At 46.1% G+C, this 19,806-nt stretch overlaps 1 protein-coding gene across 2 annotated transcripts in view; it reads right to left on the minus strand.

Annotated features, from left to right (window-relative positions):
* Nucleotides 1-19,806, minus strand: part of LOC126106913 (apoptosis-stimulating of p53 protein 1) — a 315,526-nt gene that overhangs the window by 102,926 nt on the left and 192,794 nt on the right. For both annotated transcript variants that reach the window (XM_049913332.1, XM_049913331.1), the window contains exons 4-5: nt 13,416-13,645; nt 939-1,225 (exon numbers count right to left, since the gene is read on the minus strand). In XM_049913332.1, the coding sequence (XP_049769289.1) occupies nt 939-1,225; nt 13,416-13,645 (517 nt within the window). The remainder of the gene's footprint in view (nt 1-938; nt 1,226-13,415; nt 13,646-19,806) is intronic.

Below are 19,806 nucleotides of genomic sequence, written 5' to 3' on the forward strand. Positions count from 1 at the left end.
ATCGGCGAATCTCAAAGTTTTTATTTCTTCTCCATGTTTTTTAATACCTACTACGAATTTTTCTTTTGTTTCCTTTACTGCTTGCTCAATATATAGATTGAATAACATTGGGGAGAGGCTACAACCCTGTCTCACTCCCTTCCCAACCACTGCTTCCCTTTCATGCCCTTCGACTCTTATGGGAGGAGAAAAAATATGCTGATGATCACGATCATGACGACGGTCACGATCATGACGACGGTCACGATCATGACGACGGTCACGATCATGACGACGGTCACGATCATGACGACGGTCACGATCATGACGACGGTCACGATCATGACGACGGTCACGATCATGACGACGGTCACGATCATGACGACGGTCACGATCATGACGACGGTCACGATCATGACGACGGTCACGATCATGACGACGGTCACGATCATGACGACGGTCACGATCATGACGACGGTCACGATCATGACGACGGTCACGATCATGACGACGGTCACGATCATGACGACGGTCACGATCATGACGACGGTCACGATCATGACGACGGTCACGATCATGACGACGGTCACGATCATGACGACGGTCACGATCATGACGACGGTCACGATCATGACGACGGTCACGATCATGACGACGGTCACGATCATGACGACGGTCACGATCATGACGACGGTCACGATCATGACGACGGTCACGATCATGACGACGGTCACGATCATGACGACGGTCACGATCATGACGACGGTCACGATCATGACGACGGTCATGATGATTCAATTGTCGACTTGGCCAGTTATGCTGATTGCACATCTTTAAGGCATCAGATCAGATACCTCATTCGAAAGTAGTTTTCCTGCCTGCCTGCTACTCACTGTAGACAGTTTGAAAAAACTCAGTTTAGTACTCTCTCTTCCGACTGAACATTCAAGAACACTCACCTGTGCTGTTGCTGCTGCTGGATCGCCTGCTGCTTGTTGTTGGTGTTGTTGTTGAGGATGCTGCTGGAGTTGTTGTTGTTGGCGCTGTTGTTGATGTTGTTGTTGTTGGTGTGGTTGTTGTTGGTGGTGGAGGTGTGCTGCTGGTTGAGGAGGCGCTTGCGGTGCAGGCGGCCCTGCAGCTCCGAGATGCGGCGGTCCACCGACGCCGCCTCCGCCTGCCGCTGGCTCAGCGCCTCGCGCTGCTGCGAGATGCACAGCCGCTGCTGCTCATTCAGCTTGTTGCGGTACTGCACAGCGGAACACGCACTCACTCAGTGGGCAGCAGAGCAGGGGTCTAAAGTGGGTGTATTACGGGTGTCACGGCCACCTGACAGCCGTGTATGAATGGATTATGGGGTTTCAAGGGACCAAACTACAACGATCATACTGGGTACGAAGTGTGTGAGGAAAGTAATGAGACTGACAGCACTGCGAACGATCTGGTAAAGCTGTTTTACTCTACTTGTGATCACTCCTTCCAAATTGCTCAGAGTTTCAGCTCCGCACGGCCGTCACGCGAGTTTTGAGCGCGCCATCACTGAAGCTGTGCTTTTGTTTACGAAAATGATTCAGAAGAATTTAGAGCAACGTTATGCAATCAAGTTTTGCGTTGAACTTGGGGAATCCGCATGTGTGACCTGTGAAAACTTGGAACAGGTGTACGGGAAACATTCCTTATCGAGAGCACAAGTTTTTCGATGACACACAGCATTTTTGAAAGGCCGGGAACACGTTGAAAATGAGCCTCGGCTCGGGGAGACCTTCAGCTTCAAAAAACGACGAAAACGTAGAGCGTGTGCGCGTCTCTTGTGAGATCAGGTCGATGTTTAACCATAAGGATGATGGATGACTTGTTAAGCACTTTCGACGTACATCTAATTTTGACCGAAGTGTTGCACACGCGAAAAGTTTGAGCCAAAATGGCGCCAAGAAACCTCACAACTGAGCAGAGGGACAATCGAAGAAACGTGTGCGTCGATCTCTCTGAGTACTGCCAATGACGACGAATGGTTCAGCAGTGTGATCACAGGTGGTGAATCTTGGGTTTTTGAGTACGGTCCTGAGACAAAGAGGCGAAGTGAGGAGTGGTACAGTGAGGCAGCTCCTCGACCGACAAAAAGCTCGAATGAGCAAATCAAAGATCAAAACAATGCTGATTTACATTTTTGGCTGCAGGGGAACCGTGGATATAGAACTTGTTCCTCCAGAAAAAATGTCAACCAACTGGTTTACGAAGATGTCCTTGAAAGGCTCAGGAGGAAAAGAGTGAATCGAGTGAGACCAGAAACTGGAGACAAGCGAATGCTGCACCATGACAACGACCATGCCACCCAGTTACTTCCTTCACGGATTTATTTTTCCGTAGCCCCCTTTTCACCTAATCTGAGTCCTTGTGACTTTTTCCTTTTGCCAAAATTGAAAAATGTTTTAGAGGGACGTCATTTTGGGGCTCTGGAGAACATTCAAAAAATGTGATCGGCACGTTAAAAGTAATACCAGTAGAAGCCTTTCAGCGTTGTTGCCAAGACTGGGAACAATGACTCCGCCTGTGTATAGCTGCCGAAGGGAACTAATACGAAGAGGGCAAGATCATTGAGAAAAAAATAAAAAAAAATTTTTGGTGGATAAAAATCTCTCTACTTTTCTCGCGCACCTCGTACATTGGAAACGTGCGCAAAAAATCATTCGGTTTTAAACCACAAGGGAGAGGGTGAAGGCTAAAAGAAAACTGTCATACGACACCCAGAAAAGCTGTTAAAATTAATTTGCTGTCGAGACAGGGCACAAAAGATTATAGGAAAGGGTAGAAGCATCCACTGTACGACGTTGACAATTCAGCTATGTGTTAGGAGTGTCGTAAACATTTTAAAAATCAAATTAAGATTCAGAGTACAATTGCAACCGAGTACGTTTGTTAGGGGTGAAACCAGCCCTCCGTGATGGGGCAACTTGGTTCGCCGCCAGTAAGTCATTCCAGTGGATGCAAGGCAGTGAGTCGGCCATTCGTTAGGCTCCCTGTATAACGGCAATGGAGGATAATTCCAGTAGAACGTGGGTCACCCTCAGTAGGAACCCCACAACTACAACAGGGTGGGGCAGCTTGTCCAGGACGTAGACAAAAATATGGAAGCACCGGAAACACATTACCACGCCTAATACGGCACAGGAAAAACTTTGGCATTCAAAACAGCTTATAGTCGTCTCACAATGGAGGAATACGAGTCTCGTATACTTTTCAAGGGAATCGTGTCCCATTCTTCCTGCAAAATAGTGGTAACGATGATGGAGGTGGGTAGCGATCACGTAACCACCTCTCGAAAGCAGACCACAAACGCTCAGTAATATTGAGGTCTGATGACTGGTGGACAGAGGAGACATGACAGTTCATTCTCGTGCTCACAGAACCAGTCTTGGACGAAGAGTAGATTTGTGTCTAACGATCCGTCGACAATGAGGTCATCAGAAACGGAGCAGAGGCTCGGATTAGGGGAAGAATGGGAAGGAAATCGGCCGTGAAAATTATCCCGGCGTTTGCCTGAAGTGATTTAGGGAAATCACGGAAAAGCTGAATGAGGATGGCTGGACGCGGATCTGAACCGTCGTCCTCCCGAATGCGCGGTCTTGGACGACTCTAGCTTGGAACTCGAGACCGAGCTCGAGTCTCGGTCGGGCACACAGTTTAAATCTGCCAGGAAGTTTCATATCAGCGCACACTCCGCTGCAGAGTGAAAATCTCATTCTGGGACTACCTTTGTCAACGTGGGCGGTGTAGCATTGGCGCACAGCGTCACCAGTGGGGAACCAGCATTATACCATGGTATGGACTTGATCTGCCAAAATGATCACGTAATCCTTGGCAGCAGTGCGACACCAGAGTAACCACGGCGCCCTTTGAATGCCACCATATGGCTGCCCATATCATCACACTGCACCCCCGGCATGTTTCCTCTTGAGATGTAAACTCGGCCACAAGTTGGAAACAGTGTGCAACAAGAGTCACCCCACCAGACGACTTTCTTCTATTGCTCCACAGTTTTGGTTTTTATGCCTTCCTCGCCACGTTTTCCTGTTACATGCATTTGCATAATTGATGTTTGGAATTCCAGATTGCCCTCAAATTCCCTACCTGTGGATCTCCCTTCGCGTTGTCTTGGTGCTGATAGGGTCTGCGAGTGCGACATTCAGTTCTGCAGCGATTGTTGCAGTTGCCGTCCCGTTTTTTTTTTTTCGTTAGTCTTGTTCAACGAGCTTATGTCACGATCACTCAACACAAACTTTCGTCCGCGTTATGGCTTGGCGGATGGTGATTTTTTCTTTCATTTTTTTTATTTTTTTTTTTGTATTCATTGTAATTCTCCGATGCGGTGCCTCTTGAAACGGCAAATACTTCGGCTCCCGTGGCTACGGAAGCACCCACCGTGCGACCAGCAACAGTTTGCCCACGTTCTAATTCGGTCAGCTACTTCATAATGAACTCCAACTACAAAGAGATGTTCTGACCACGAGCGACACTTGCAACCGTACTGAGGGCAGTGCACAGATCCCGTTCGTGGTCAAATACCACGCCGCCACCTGCAGGCTTCGCTAGCAACCGTATTTATGACCATCGAAACAATTCAGAGGAGGGGCTGCTAGATTTGTTACCGGTAGGTTCGAACGAAAACGAAAGTGCTTCGGGAACTCAAGTGGGAATCCCAGGAGGGAAGGCAGTGTTCCTTTCGGGAAACGCTACTGAGCTGCCAATATACATCGCGCGTAAGGACCACGAGGATAAGATATGAGAAATTAGGGCTCATACGGAGGTGTACAGACTGTCATTTTTCCCTGGTTCTATTTGTGAGTGGAACAGGAGGGGAAATGACAAGTAATGGTACAGAGTACCCTCCTCCACGCACCTACCGTTGGCTTGCGAAGTACTTACGCAGATGAAAATGTTATGACGTACGTATGCAGACTGAGGACACGACGAAAATTTGTGTCAAGGTTGGGATTCGAACTGGCGTCTTTTGCTCACTAGGCAGATGTGCCAGCCACTACACCACGCCTCTCTGCTCAATCAAAATTCCTATTCACGCCTTGGTCCACATGATTCCCGCAAAGCTAACAGCATAAGTAGAAATTTGGATGGGGGAGGGAGACGTGCTAGGGTAATCCTTGCAGTTGTCCAAAGTCACTGTGCCAGGGTGGGGTACTGGTTAGGACACCTGCTGAGTCAGAAGGGGAAGTGAGTTCGATTCCCGGCCTTGGAACAAATTTTCATTCGTCGGTTCAGTCTGCGTATACACATCATTGATGTTTGAGACTTGGAAAGGTCTCGGGATCCGTATTTTTTGTCCAACCCCTGTATCTGTGAGTCAGACTGGTGCGATCAATACGGAAGTGCCACTCCGACAGGATATGGGCGACCGCCCAGGGAAACGTTGTTTTGTAAAAATATTTTGAGAACAGAATACATTCTTAAAATTTAACTGGTCTTTAACACTAGGAGGACCGTACAGGTCAATCTGACCACAGTCTTGTTTAATACTTAATAAACACAATACGTTTTAATTTAAGGGGCTTGTGTTTCATGATTTCATATACTTTGGCTGTTTACAATTTCTGTAGAATACAAACATTTGTTACAGAAGCTGAACTAATTATAAAAGTTTTTACCTTAAGGGCAGCAGCTGATCATTTCGACCACTGCAATATTTTTTAGGTTTCATGCCCCTAAAAAGGGCAGTAATGGATTTTTACAGCCGCTTAGCTCATTTTATTTCAGTGTTGTGATCTCGTTCCCTCTTTTTCTTTACATTTTTAGTGGTGCAGTGGACATACTTTAGTTGCTGTGCTCTGTTAACGTGGTGGTGTGCTGTGAGGAAGTTTAGTGCCCCTTATTACGGTGCATCAGTGTTTTCATTCAGGTGAGCTTCTACAATTCCTTTAAATTTGGAGCTAATATGCTGGACCAGACGAGACATCTGGTCGTCTGCACACTGTCAAGCATGGCTGCCACAGATGGCCTTTGTACATATCTTTGAACATGCTAGACCCTGCCGGAAACAGCGCACGGATGCTTTTCAGAGAGACTACTGGAGAAAATGTTACCTGGCAAATCTTTCTTTCCAGATTACCAGAGGAACTCTTCTCTTTGTACGTATAATAAAGGAAAAGCCCTGTTCATACAATTACTGCGGCCACTGAAATACGTAACGTACCAATGCGGAAAACTTACCAAATAAGAGAATGCAGAAACTCAAACAAAAGAAAGTATGCAAGTGCAGTGCAAGAAATTCGTATGTGGTCCGTGTGTGGGATGTGTTCAGTACGCTTGTGCAAAGTGTTTTGACTGGATGGTTGGTTTGTGGTATAAAGGGACCAAACTACAGGGTTTTCCTGGCGCAAGGAAGGCTCAAGGTACAAAAACACCCCACCTAAAAAGAAAACGAATGGAAGGAACAAAAAAACTGGGAAAACATACACCACAAGGAAAAGGAGAAGGTATTAAAACCTTAGAGCATACGGTCTGGGCTGGCCGATCACAATAATAAAAGAGGACGACCCAACCACTCTGCAACACATTAAAATGTCTACCACATAAAGACAAAGCGAGGTGAACACATGTAGGGCAAAGACGACCACCAAGACAAACAAATGACAAGAAAATGCGACAAGCAAAATGGAGAGAGGGTGGCTACCTCAGGGAGAAGGCTAAATACCCACCCTTGGATGGTACGATAAAAAAAACCCTCACGAGTAAAATGTAAAACTAAATCTGCTGTTGAGGCATTGTCGCCCAACACCGAAGGTAGGGTGCTGGGGTTAAAAGTCCGCCGCAGAGCAGCTAAAAGTGGACAGTCCAGCAGGATGTGGACGGCACTCGTATGTGGGTCCTCGCGACAGAGGAGGTAGCTATGTGTTAGCCACGTATGGCCAATGCAGAGCCGCCAGAGAACCACAGAGTGCCTGCGAGAGGACCGCGTGGAGGTCTTCCACACATTCGTAAGGGCATGCAGTTTGTTGTGCGTACTGAGATCATGCCGCTCCGTCTCCCAAAGCTGAGAAACCTCGCGGTGTAATAATGATCGCAGGTCAGTTACAGGGATGCCGATCTCCAGAAGTGGTTTCCGTGTAGCCTGTTTGGCCAGCCTGTTGGAACGTTCATTTCCTAGGATTCCGACGTGGCCTGGGGGTCCATACAAACACCACGGAACTGCTGGACCGTTCCAGGGCATAGATGGACTCCTGGATGGTCGCTACCAGAGGCTGGCGAGGGTTGCACTGGTCGACAGCTAGTAGGCTGCTCAAGAAGTCAATTCAGAGAAGAAACGACAGGTCAGGGCATGAGCGTATGCGCGCAAGAACACGAGAAATGGCCACCAGCTCTGCAGTGAAAACACTGCAGCCATCTGGCAAGGAATGCTTATTCAATATGTCCTCCATGAACATACAATGAGCCAATGTGAACATCAGCCATCGAGCCATCAGTGCAAACCACTTCATAGTCCTGGTGCATGTCAAGAATCGAGAGGAAGAGACAGCAGAGAGCTGCGGGATTAACTGAGTCCTTAGGAAGCGAAGCAAAGCAAAGCATCGGTCTAGGTGTACACCATGGAGATGTACGTGAATGGACCTCGAGTATAGGTGGTAAAGGCAAAGACTTCACCTCAGACAGCGATCGGACGCGAACAGCAATCGTAAGCCCTGACCTGGGCCTCCAATGCGGGAGATGAACCGCTGCGGATGGGAAAAGGAGATGGTAATTCGAATGCTGAGGTGAACTACGAATTGGGCAACGTAACTGGCGAGCAGTTGTGCACGCCTAACCTTCAATGGAGGGTCTCCGGCCTCCACCAGGACGCGTCACCGGACTCGTCCTAAAGGTTCCTGGTGTCAGGCGAACGCCACAGTGGTGCACTGGGTCGAGTAAACGCAACGCTGAGGGCGCCGCCGAGCCATAAACCACACTCCTATAGTCAAGCCGGGATTGAACACGAGCTCTGTAGCGCTGCAGCAGCGTAGAGCGATCTGCACCCTAATTGGTGTGGCTCAGGCAGCAGAGGGCATTGAGATGCTGCCAGCACTTCCGCTTCAGCTGACAAAGATGTGGAAGCCAAGACAGTCGGGCGTCGAAAACCAGTCCTAAGGATCGATATGTCTGCACTACAGTGAGTGGATCGTCATTAAGGTACAGTTCTGGTTCCGATTGAACGGTACGACGCTGAAAGAAGTGTATGACACACGACTTCGAGGCTGAAAACTGGAAGTCGTGGGTTTAGAACCCATGAATGCGCCTTGTGGATAGCTCCCTGCAGGCGCCGCTCGGTAACACCAGTACTGGAGCAGCAGTACAAAATGCAGAAGTCGTCTGCATACAGAGAAGGTGAGACCGACGGCGCGATAGCTGCTGCTAGAGCATTAATGGCCACAAAAAATAGAGATACACTCAATACGGGGCGATAGGAAATTTTGGATAAAAGTCGGGAGCGTGCCCCGGAGACACCACTCATAATGTGGCAAGGATGAGATGTCGCCAGGTCGTGTCGTAAGCTTCTCGTAAATCAAAAAAGACGGCAACCAGGTGTTGGTGTCTCGAAAAGGCTGTTTGGATGGCAGACTCGAGGGAAACTAGATTATCAATGGTAGAGCGACCCTGGCGGAAATCGCCCTGGGATGGAGCCAGTAGGACACGTGACTAGAGGACCCAACAAAACCGCAGACTTACCATATGTTCTAACAGCTTACAAAGACTGATAGGCCGATAGCTATCCACCTGTTACACTATTTTTTAATTGCCGTTTCGTGTCAGTTCTTGTAATATCCCTCACAGCCACGAAGGGCAGGGGGCCGCATTGCTGGGAACCAGGTTTCGTGGAGGGCAATGCAAACAGCGGGTGTAAAGCTTAACAGTTGACATAGCCCAGCCAGGTACTGAAAAAACCGTCACAGTTCCATTGGGGGGTGACGTTATCACGACGCTGGGAAGGTATGAAACACTCAATGAGGCAATCTACGCCACAGGGTCACCTGCTGCCACCGATTATTTGTCTCCATTCCTGTTGTGGATGAGGCATCAGTGAGATCCAGGTGCTCAAAGGACGCTGAGATCTCCACCTCATACGCAGTTGCAGAGTTGGTAGGGAGTGGTGGTGCTGGGGCCACCACAGGGTCCTTTTTCTTAGCAGACTTCTTTGTTTGCTTGACCTCTCGCTTCTCTTTAGGGGCTTGCTGGAAGGACTTCTCTGAAGTAGCTTCAGGCACAGAGGAAGACCATAAAGCTCTTCATCCAGCAGCTTTTGGCTCCTTGAGCACTAGTGGAGACTTTGGGAGCGAGGGTCCCAAGGGACGCCTTCCAAATGAGAGGAGCTGGAGGAGGCTGTTGCTTCTCCAGGAGGGGACCGATGTCCCCTTCGTTTGTGAGGCCTTGCTCTCGAAGTAGGTACTTTGGGAGCAACGGAAGGAGATTTTCGTTCTACCACCAAGAGGGTAGATGTATTCTGGAGGCCCGGAGAAACCACTGTTCGTGGCACAGAGTGTGGTACAACTGGTACTTGTGATGGTAATGTAGTTGCAGTGTACGTAGACGTCAACCGAACGGGGTGTAATCGTTCAAATTTGCGTTTAGCCTCTTGGTAAGTCAACCGGTTCAGGGTCTTGTATTCCATAATTTTCCGCTCCGTTTGGAGTGCTGTGCAGTCTGACAAGCAGGGGGGAGTGCTGCTCTCCGCAGTTGATACAAGTGGGAGGAGGCGCACTGGGAGTATCTGGATGCAGTGGACGTCTGCACACTCGACATGTGGCGTTGGAAGTGCAGCGGGAAGAAGTGCCCATATTTCCAGCACTTAAAGCTCCATATAGGTGAAGGGACGTATGGTTTAACGTCACAGCAGTAAACCATCACCTTGACCTTTTCAGGCAAGGAATCACCCTCAAAGGCCAAGATGAAGGCACCAGTAGCAACCCTGTTGTCTTTGGGTCCCCTGTAAACGCTCCAGATGAAATGAACACCCCGCCATTGTAGATTGACGCGAAGGTCATCAGACTGTAACAGGAGGTCGCGATGGAAAACAATCCCCAGGACTATGTTGAGGCTCTTATGGGGAGTGACGGGAACAGGAATATCACCCAGCTGGTCACAAGCGAGTAACACACGGGATTGGGCTGGGAATGCTGTCTGAATCAAGACTACATCGCTTCTCATCTTGGACAACACTGTCACTTCCCCAAACTTATCCTCAAGATGTTCAACAAACAATTGAGGCTTCATAGGTAGAAAGGAGTTCCCGTCCATTCTGCTACAAACTAAATACCAAGGCGAATATGGCTCTCTTCTTTCTGCAGCCCTACGTTCCTCCCATGGTGTAGCGAGGGAAGGAAACGATTTAGTGTCATATCTGTCAGCGTTTTAGTCGATCTTGCCCTTCTTAAAGACTTCTGGCGCCGTATTGCGTGTCATCCGCCCTGATGCCACCCACTTCGATCGGGGGCTCTCCCCATGAACGCCACCCAGCCACGATGCCCCAGGAAGACAGGCATCTTTGGCATACGTGGGGAGTTGACAGCTCCAGCATCAGCAGTGCGATCCCTGTGTTGGCAGGGGGCTACCACCAAATGGGTACATGACGGGTCCAACACAACGGACTGGCTACCGTGTTGGATATTGGACGCAGAGAAATCCAATACTGTCGTGGGGACGAAAGAGGGCAGGAGACAACGGAAGATGACGTACCCCGGAAAGTGTCCTCACCCAAATAGTTGAATTGTAGGTGGAGATGCAAAGCCAAGACAAGACGTTCAGGAGTTCGAATCTACGGAAACTATGGATAACTCGTGCACCACGTAAGGCGTCCTTCCCCATATGGCCTGCACTTCTGTAGAATTTGGAAAGTGGCAGGTCAAACCATAAAAATTGGACCTGAACTTACAGGGCTGAAAAATGTGAGGCACCTTTTAGTCGCCTTTTACGACAGGCAGGCATACCTCGGGCCTATGCTTACTCCCCAACCCGCAGGAGGAGGCTCAGATTGCAAACAGGTCATAGAGGAAGCCAATGTTATTTTCTCGTAATTGCCACAGCAGTTTCGGAAAAATTTTCTTTGCATTTCCTTATCAATATATGTTTATGGCCTAATTGGATCTATAATTAAGAACAAGTCACAGAAACAGAAAATGGTATTTCATAATTGTATGTGTATTCGTACGTTAAGTGATATAGTTTAGTTTCTGTGCTCCTTACTCCGATACTTTTTTCTTTAGTTAATTATAGTTGCTATAGAAAAAAAATTAAGCATTACATTCGCAGAGTGAGCGAAATACACTAGCGACATATATAGACATTGCACTGAATTTATTTAAGTTCAACTGAAAAAAAAAGAAATGTAAATCTCGACGGTCAAAGTGACCAGTAGCTGTCCTTCCAGGTAGTTCGCTTACGCTGGTCATCTTAGTGTTGCGCAGTTTGAGTTGTTTCAGCTATCACTTCCTAATGGCTAAGTATGCCATACGATCGACATTGCGGGTGCCTTTGATAATCTCTGGTGACGCGCAATGTTCAAGAGGCTGCTCAGACAACTGGAGGTATCCGAAACACAAGAGTCTACTCGACTACTCTAAGAACAGAGTGGTCGAATGGCAGATGGAAGGCCGAAAAGTAATCAAACGAATTACAAAAATCTGCCCCGAAGGGTCGATCTGTGGCTCCGACTTCTGGGACATCATTACTAAACCCCTCCTGCAACAACTGGCGGTGACAATAGCGACAGATGGAGTTGTCGCTTACGCAGACGACCTTTTCGTCGTAGTGTCTGCTAGCAATAGGTCCTAGCTAGAAAAAATAGCAAATGGAACACTCAAAGCAATAACACAATGGTGTCACAACAACAAACTGAAGTTAGCAGATAACAAAACAACATACTTAATTGAAAGAGTCTCTCCAGAGAAACCCTCGAGTTAAAATAGGGGACATAAACATTAAACGAGCAGTCACCACACGCTGTCTTGGGTTACACATCGACGAAAAGCGAAATTTCCATGAACACATGCGCATTGTCAGGAACAAAACTGCACAAACTGGCAAGACTAAATTCAGAACAATTTAAACTCCTCTTGTCAGTTAAACGGACATACCAGTGTGCTGTATTCTAGCTTCGCCGCCCCAGCACACGGGCTCACACGTTGAGGCTATCAACAAACGGGACCTTCCTCAGACGAGGACAAAGGAGCGGCTTAAGACTATCGGGAGCTTTCGGCATCACCTCAATGGTATCACACTATATGATGCTCGGAATCTATCCAATGATTATGATAAAATGTAGAGCGGCTATGCACAGGGGAGGCACAACCAAGTTCGAAACATCACTGGAGTACCAACTGACACGAAACGACAATTAAAAAATTGCAGGATGGATACTTGGCAAGATGAGTGGGAAACAAGTGATAAGGGCCGCAGGCCACGCCAGTTCTTTCCCGATGTAAGGGAGAGAGAAACTCAAACATATCAATGCCAGCCGCGGTATAATCTTCTTCGTAACAGGACACGGCCCTTACTGCACGCGCTTACACCGCGTGAGTCTGAGGCAGACACCAACGTGTACAAGTGGAGAAGAAGGCTCCGCAACACATCGTCTTTTCTGCGGACGATATACCAACATCAGACACACAATACACTCAAACCTCAAGACACCATACACTCAATGCTCAGAGACGAAGAGCAGTGGACCATGTTAAACACGCTCACTGACGATATATCCAAAGCGACCTGTAGAGATTATGTCCGAGCCAGACAACGAGCCTATATGCAAAGACAGGAAGGAATGTACAAGTTGGAAGACAGCACTGTTTCTAACATGGAATCAGGTGGTTACTGATCCCGATATGACTAAATTAAAATGAAGAAGTGCCCTACATAATCAAAACAACTGGCTAAAAAAATAATTGAGGTCAAGATTTAGTTATTAGGAAATCTAGAGAAGATGTTAGATTTACTCGAAGATCTGTGATTGGCGGTCGGTGGCCTGATAGACAATTCTAAGATACTCACCGTCATACACAAATTCTTCCACTATCCTCTTTCCTATCTTCTGTTTTTAGTCTTCCTTAAAATATGGGTATGGTTTCTAATTCGATTTTCCAAAATTCTGTTAATTTCACAGATGTTTATTATCTTTTGTGTGTCCAGTGTAAAAATCTTGTTAATTTTTGAAATTTTTTCCGAATTTATAATATGTCTTAAGGTTATAATATGTCATAACCTCTTCTCTGTCTTCATAAATTCCTATCTTCCATTCATAAATAGCTAATTTTAAAATCTTTGTTTCGCAATTACTTTCAAGTATTTAAAGCTGCATATTATTAATCCTTTTTAAAAACAAGAAATAACGAAGGTCAGTATCGTATTCTGTACGTGTGCAATTTCGTACTGTGAAAGCAGCGGCGGCAGCAGCGCGCAGTACGCACCATGAGCTCGCGGCGCAGGCGGTCCAGCTCGAGCGCGGCGGCCCCTGGCGGCGCGCCGTCGGCCGCCCCCGCAGACAGCGAGCCGTCTCCGCCTCCGGCGCCGGCGCCGCCCCCGCGGTTGGCCCTCAGCTCCTCCAGCTGGCGCGTCAGCTCCTCCACCTTGGCCACCGCCACCGACAGCTCCTTCTCCTTCTCGTTGAACAGCGCGCGGATCGAGTCCAGGTCGGACGCTGTAAGACACGCGAAATGATTCGTCCGTCAAAGGCGTCTGGGTGATTAGGTCTGAATCTGAGCCTGAGACTTTTTGAAATTTTATTTTTAATTAATCTACTGTCCCGGATTGTACAGCTGTTTGTATAATTTTTCTACACTCAAGAGTCAAAGAAACTGGTACACCTGCCTAACACAGTATAGGGCCCCACGAGGATGCATAAGTGCCGCAACACGACGTGGCACGCACTCGACTAATGTCTGAAGTAGTACTGGACGGAATTAATACCATTAATTCTGCAGGGCTGTCCACAAATACGTAAGACCACGAAAGGGTGAAGCAGATCTTTTCTGAACGGCACGTCGCAAGGCATCCCAGATATGCTCAATAATGTTCGTTTCTGGGGAGCTTGGTGGCCAGCGGAAGTGTTTAAACTCAGAAGAGTGTTCCTGGAGACACTTTGTAGCAATTCTGGACGTGTGGGGTTTTCGTATGGTCCTGCTAGATTTGCCCAAGTCCGTCGGATGCACAATGGACATGCACGGATGCAGGTGAGCAAACAGGATGCTTATGTACGTGTCACCTGTCAGAGTCGTGTCTAGACGTATCAGGGGTCCCATATCACTCCAACTGCACACGCCCCGTACCATTACAGATCCTCCATTAGCTTGAACAGTTCCCAGTTGACAAGCAGGGTCCATGAATTCATGAGGTTGTTTCCATACCCGTAAGCGTCAATCCACTCGATACAATTTGAAACGAGACTCGTCCGATCAGGCACAGTGTTTAAACTCCGTAGTGTGTTTCTGGAGCCACCCTGTAGGTCTGGACGTGTCGGGTGTCGCATTGTCCTGCTGGAATTGCCCAGGTCCGTCAAAATGCACGATGGATAGGAATGAATGAATGAATGAATGAAGCTGATCAGGCAGGATGCTTACGTATGTGCCACCTGTCAGATTCGTATCTAGACGCAGCAGAGGTTCCGTATCACTCCAACTGCACACGCCCTACACCATTACAGAACCTCCACTAGCTTGAAAAGATCCCTGCTGACAGAGTCCATGGATTCGTGAGGTTGTCTCCATACCCGTAGATGAACACCCGCACGACACAGTTTGAAACAAGACTCGTCTGACCAGGCAACATGTCCTCAGTCATGAACAGTGCAGTGTCGGTGTTGACGGGCGCAGGCGAGGCGCAAATCTTTGTGCCGTGCAGTCATCAAGGGTACGCTGACACTTATGATGGCCCAGCATTGAAATCTACAACAATTTGCGGAACGGTTGCAGTTGTGTCACGTTCAACGTTTCTCTTCAGTCGTCGTTAGTCCCCTTCTTGCAAGATCTTTCTTCGGCCGTAGCGATGTCGGAGACGTGATGTTTTACCGGATTCCTGATATTCGCGATACACTCGTGAAATGTTCGTACGGGAAAATGCCCACTTCATCGCTACCTCGGAGATACTGTGTCCCATCGCTCGTGCGCTGACTGTAACACAATCTTCAAACTCAATCTTGATAACCTGCCATTGTAGCAGCAGTATCCGATCTAACAATTGCGCCAGACACTTGTTCTCTTATAAAGGGTGATTCACGAAGATACGTTATTCTATAAGTAAAACTAAAGAAAAATTTTCATGTAAACATAGGTCCCAAAATGTTTAGTTACAGCGTTACGGCTAATACAAGATTTTGGCTCAAATTTAGCAACTTCGCTAATACGAAGCAATCGCAGAACTGCACAAGGTTAAAGTAAAGCACGATTTCCATTAATTTTTTGTTATTGTTCTGGTGAATCTAATAAAACATGTCCAGACATGTATCTGTAGCAGTTTTCCAGAACATCCAGAGAAGCAATGACGTAATTTAGTAAAATTTTTAATCCATTAACTACTTGGCTCAATTTGGTTGTTAAATTCCAGACAATTGCACAAAGTTTACAACAGAAGTTGTAGAGAATTTAATTTTGGTAAAATGATTGTAATAACGTTAACTGAAACTGTATGAATGTGTCAGATAAACCTGCTTTTATTAATACCACAGCACACTTGAATTCGTGTTAAACCGCAAAAAACAAAGCTCCGTGTTAAGGAAGTTTTACAGTGTACATACAATTTCACAATCCATTCACAATAAATGTTTAAAAATGTCTCCACCGAGTTCAATGCATTTAGCTGCACGTGTATGAACATATTTTGTTGCTCGTTGCAGTTTCACAGGGTTGTTTTTGATTTCGTCTATTGCATTCATAATTCGAACACGTAATGTCTCACGCGTATTGACTTTGTCCTCAAACTATGTCTTTCATCCATCCCCATAAACAAAAACCCATTGGTTTTAAATAAGGCGGTCTGGATGGCCACAGACGTTAGGACCACGACGAATCCATTTCTGGGGAAAATGTTCATTTAAATGTGTAGGAACGGCGTTGGTGAAATGTGGAGGCGCGCCGTCATTTTGAAAATACATTTGCAATCTCGTAGCAAGTGGAATATCTTCGAGCAAGCGGGGCATTTCCTCTTGAAGGAATTGTAAGTACATCTCGCCGTTTAAACGTCCTGGGAAAATGAATGGGCCAATAAAGAGCATGTTGTTTAAACCACACCACACATTTATGCTAAATCGCTGCTTGCGTTGCACTGTTGCATGTTGGTTTGCTTCAAACCATACCTGCTCGTTATGTACGAGGATGAGTCTAACGAAAACCTTAAATTTGTAATAACAAATCGAAATTTCGCGCCGTTATCCTGTAAGTTGGTAAGCGTGCTACGAACAGCTTGCAGAATGGCCTGTAGGTGGCAGCATACTGCAGATTCACACACACCTTCGCAGTATCAGTGTAAAGATGGCTGTCCCACTTGCGACTTGCACCAGGGAAGAACAGCGTTCTGTTATTCGGTTTTTGCGTAGTGAAGGTTTGAAAATTATTGAAATTGGTCGACGAATAAATTTTCAGTACGGTGATGCATGTTTGCCACAGCAGCAAGTCTACGAATGGAGTAGGAAGTTCGCAAATAGTGTGAGTTCAGTGGAAGATGCTCCTCGTCCACAACTAGTTGTGACTCTACAGAACATTGTAGCAATTGAAGCCACAGTGAAGGAAAACCGCCGAGTGACACTGAATGACATTACAGCACGTTTACAGATTAGTCATGGGTCAAGCACACCACGTTGTGCATGATGTGCTCCAGTTTCACAAAGTGTCTGCAAGATGGGTGCCACGGCAGCTGACTCCTAAAATGAGAGAACGTGTTGATGCTTGTGAAGAACTACTTCGGTGCTTTGAACGAGGTGATTGCTTCCTTGCAAGAATCTTTACTGGGGACGAAACCTGGGTCCACTTCCAACAACCGGAAACGAAGAGAGGGAGCAAGGAATGGCGCTATTCCTCATCACCAAAACCAAAAAAGTTTCGAACAGAACCATCAGCAGGGAAGATTTTGCTAACTCTCCTTTGGGACGAAAAAGGCGACATTTTGGACCATTACATGCCTAGAGGGACCACTGTCACCAGTGCATCAAACACCGACCTGTAATCAAATCAAAGCGACGTAGATTGCTGTTAGCAGGTGTCCTTCTGCAACATGAGAATGCAAGGCCCCACACTGCCCGTACAACAGTTGCAACAATCACAGACCTGCATTTTGAGTGTCTTCCTCATCCACCATGCTCACCAGACCTTGCCCCCAAGTGATTTCCATATATCTGGACCACTCAAAGACGCAATGGGAGGAAAGAAGTTCCGTTCTGATGAAGAGTTACGCCACGCGGTGCGTGAGTGGTTGCGCGGACTACCAAAAGAATTTTTTTTTTATTCTAAAGGAATTTATGCACTTTGTAGGCGCTGGAGGACTTGCATTGAGCGTGGGGGAGATTATGTTGAAAAGTGATACAGCTTTGTACCACTCCTGCACAATAAATAAAGGTTTTCATTTGACTCACCCTCGTAAATTGCTTATACCATCTCGAGTAAACTGTACCTCACCAGTTAATAAAATGTATTAGTTTAACTGCCGATTCCAAGTAGTATTTAACCAGTGGCACTACTCCAAGCGAAGAGCAGGATCCCCGGGATGTAAATGATGCACTTTGTGTTTGTGATAAGGACAGAAATTACGGTACTTCAGTGTACACCATACCTTACATTGCGAAATGCCTAGTCGTTGAGAGAGACGTCGTGTACTGGTACCCGGGCTACGTTGAACAGCATCCGTAATACCCTCATCATCGTCTTCACGTAACGAGCGCCCGTACTGATTATGAATACTAGGTGGAGAACTTGTCTCCCGTCACATTCGAAATACTCCACTAATTCATGGTGCATTCGGAAATGCATAACGTACGCGATATTTGTTAACTGCCGCCATAGCATTGCCATCACATTTCCATAAATAAGCACCATATAGGCGTATTCGTCTGTCGTAAATTTGAAAGGCATCCCTATTTCATAAATAATCTACAAATTACAACAGTTACTATGTTGTTTCGCTTAAATACACTGTCATTATGTTCTTTCACTGAACAATACAGAAAACTAACTCGTTTCAAGGTTAGGAAACGACAGAAACAAATCACTAACAGTTGCCAACAATGACGAACGTTTCTACATTCTTAATGGAAAGTAAACAAATTTACTTGTATAATAATCTTTGCTTCTCTGGATGTTCTGGAAAACTACTGCAGATACACGTCTGGGGCCTGTTTAATTATATTCACCAAACCAATAACAAAATAAATGGAAATCGTGCTTTACTTTAACCTCTTACAGTTTTGCGATGGCTTCGTATTAGCGAAGTTGCTAAATTTCAGGCAAAATCTTTTATTAGCCGTAACTCCGAAACCAAACATTTGCGGACCTATGTTTATATGAACTATTTTCTTTGGTTTTACTTTTAGAATAACATACTAAAATATTTGCATATCTTCGTGAATCACCCTGCTGTATATGCGTTGCCGACCACAGCGCCGTATTCTGCCTATTTAGCCTACGTATCTCTGTATTTGACTACGCACGGCTATACCAGTTTCTTTGGCGGTTCAGTGTGTATTGTTCTGTCCTTCACTTAATAGTAATTTCTGCAAAGCCTAGTACATGGCTCTTAGTTATACTGAATCTGCTTCACTACTACATACTTACATTACGCCCCCTTCCTTTGTATTTTTTAATTCACTGTCTTTTTTTTTTCAATAATTTGTTATGTATCAAATGGGCACATGTCAGTGTGCGCGTCCGATAGGCACCACAACTTACATTGTTTTCGTGGCAGCAATCAGTCTGATTGTGTTCCTTGATAGGGCACGTGCCAAAGGCTGGAACATGTTTTATTTTTTGAGTTGAGCGTATGTGCTCTTAATTGTGACGAGTGCTTTCTCGCAATGTAATTTTACTTAAGTAACCTTTGTACGTCATGACAGTTATCTCGGTTAACGCTTTTCGCCATAATTTTCTATGTATTATTTTATAGGGTTTCTCAAAATTTGATTCTGGTGAAGACATTCTTAGAGATGTCGAAACCTTGGTCAGTGTACCAAACAGTTATTTGCAACAGGTTGGCTGAGTGATTCCTAAGCTGCCCTGAAAAAATTGTAAAACTTACAAAATTAGTAGACGAAATATAGTTAAAAGTCGGCACTTCTGTAGACGAGGATGGACGTTATGAAACAATGCAAAACTGTTCACTTCTCCTCTAGCATTATTTGGATATCCCGGGTAATATTCCAGTTTCAAATAATTACTAAAAAGTGGCCTTCAGCATTGTAATAACACAAGCTATCGTGGGAGGAATTTTTGGTCGACTTCACCGACAAATAAGTTAATCGAATTTACCTGCAAAACGAAATCTGCATCTTTTCCAAAATACGTTAAAGAAGTCCGATAGGTGCCCTACAGGCGACACGGCGATTACTGATCTCGTAATTTCAAAAGGAATCACACAAGCCGAGGTTACTCTAAGTTTGGCTTAGAGTGGAATTGTTAGGCACGGAAGATAATACATTTCAGAAGGCAATGTAAGAAAACATAGTGTGGAAGTGATTAATAGTATTCAGACGAGAAATATTTTTATTCCATCGAGTATTAAAATATTCAGAGATCATAATTACATGTAAAACAGTTTTCTGCTTCACACAGGGAACTGATGTAACTAATATACCTGCAATCTCCCGCAACTTAAAATACTTAC

Source organism: Schistocerca cancellata, chromosome 10 (assembly GCF_023864275.1).
Source record: "Schistocerca cancellata isolate TAMUIC-IGC-003103 chromosome 10, iqSchCanc2.1, whole genome shotgun sequence".
Classification (NCBI taxonomy): Eukaryota; Metazoa; Arthropoda; class Insecta; order Orthoptera; family Acrididae; genus Schistocerca; species Schistocerca cancellata.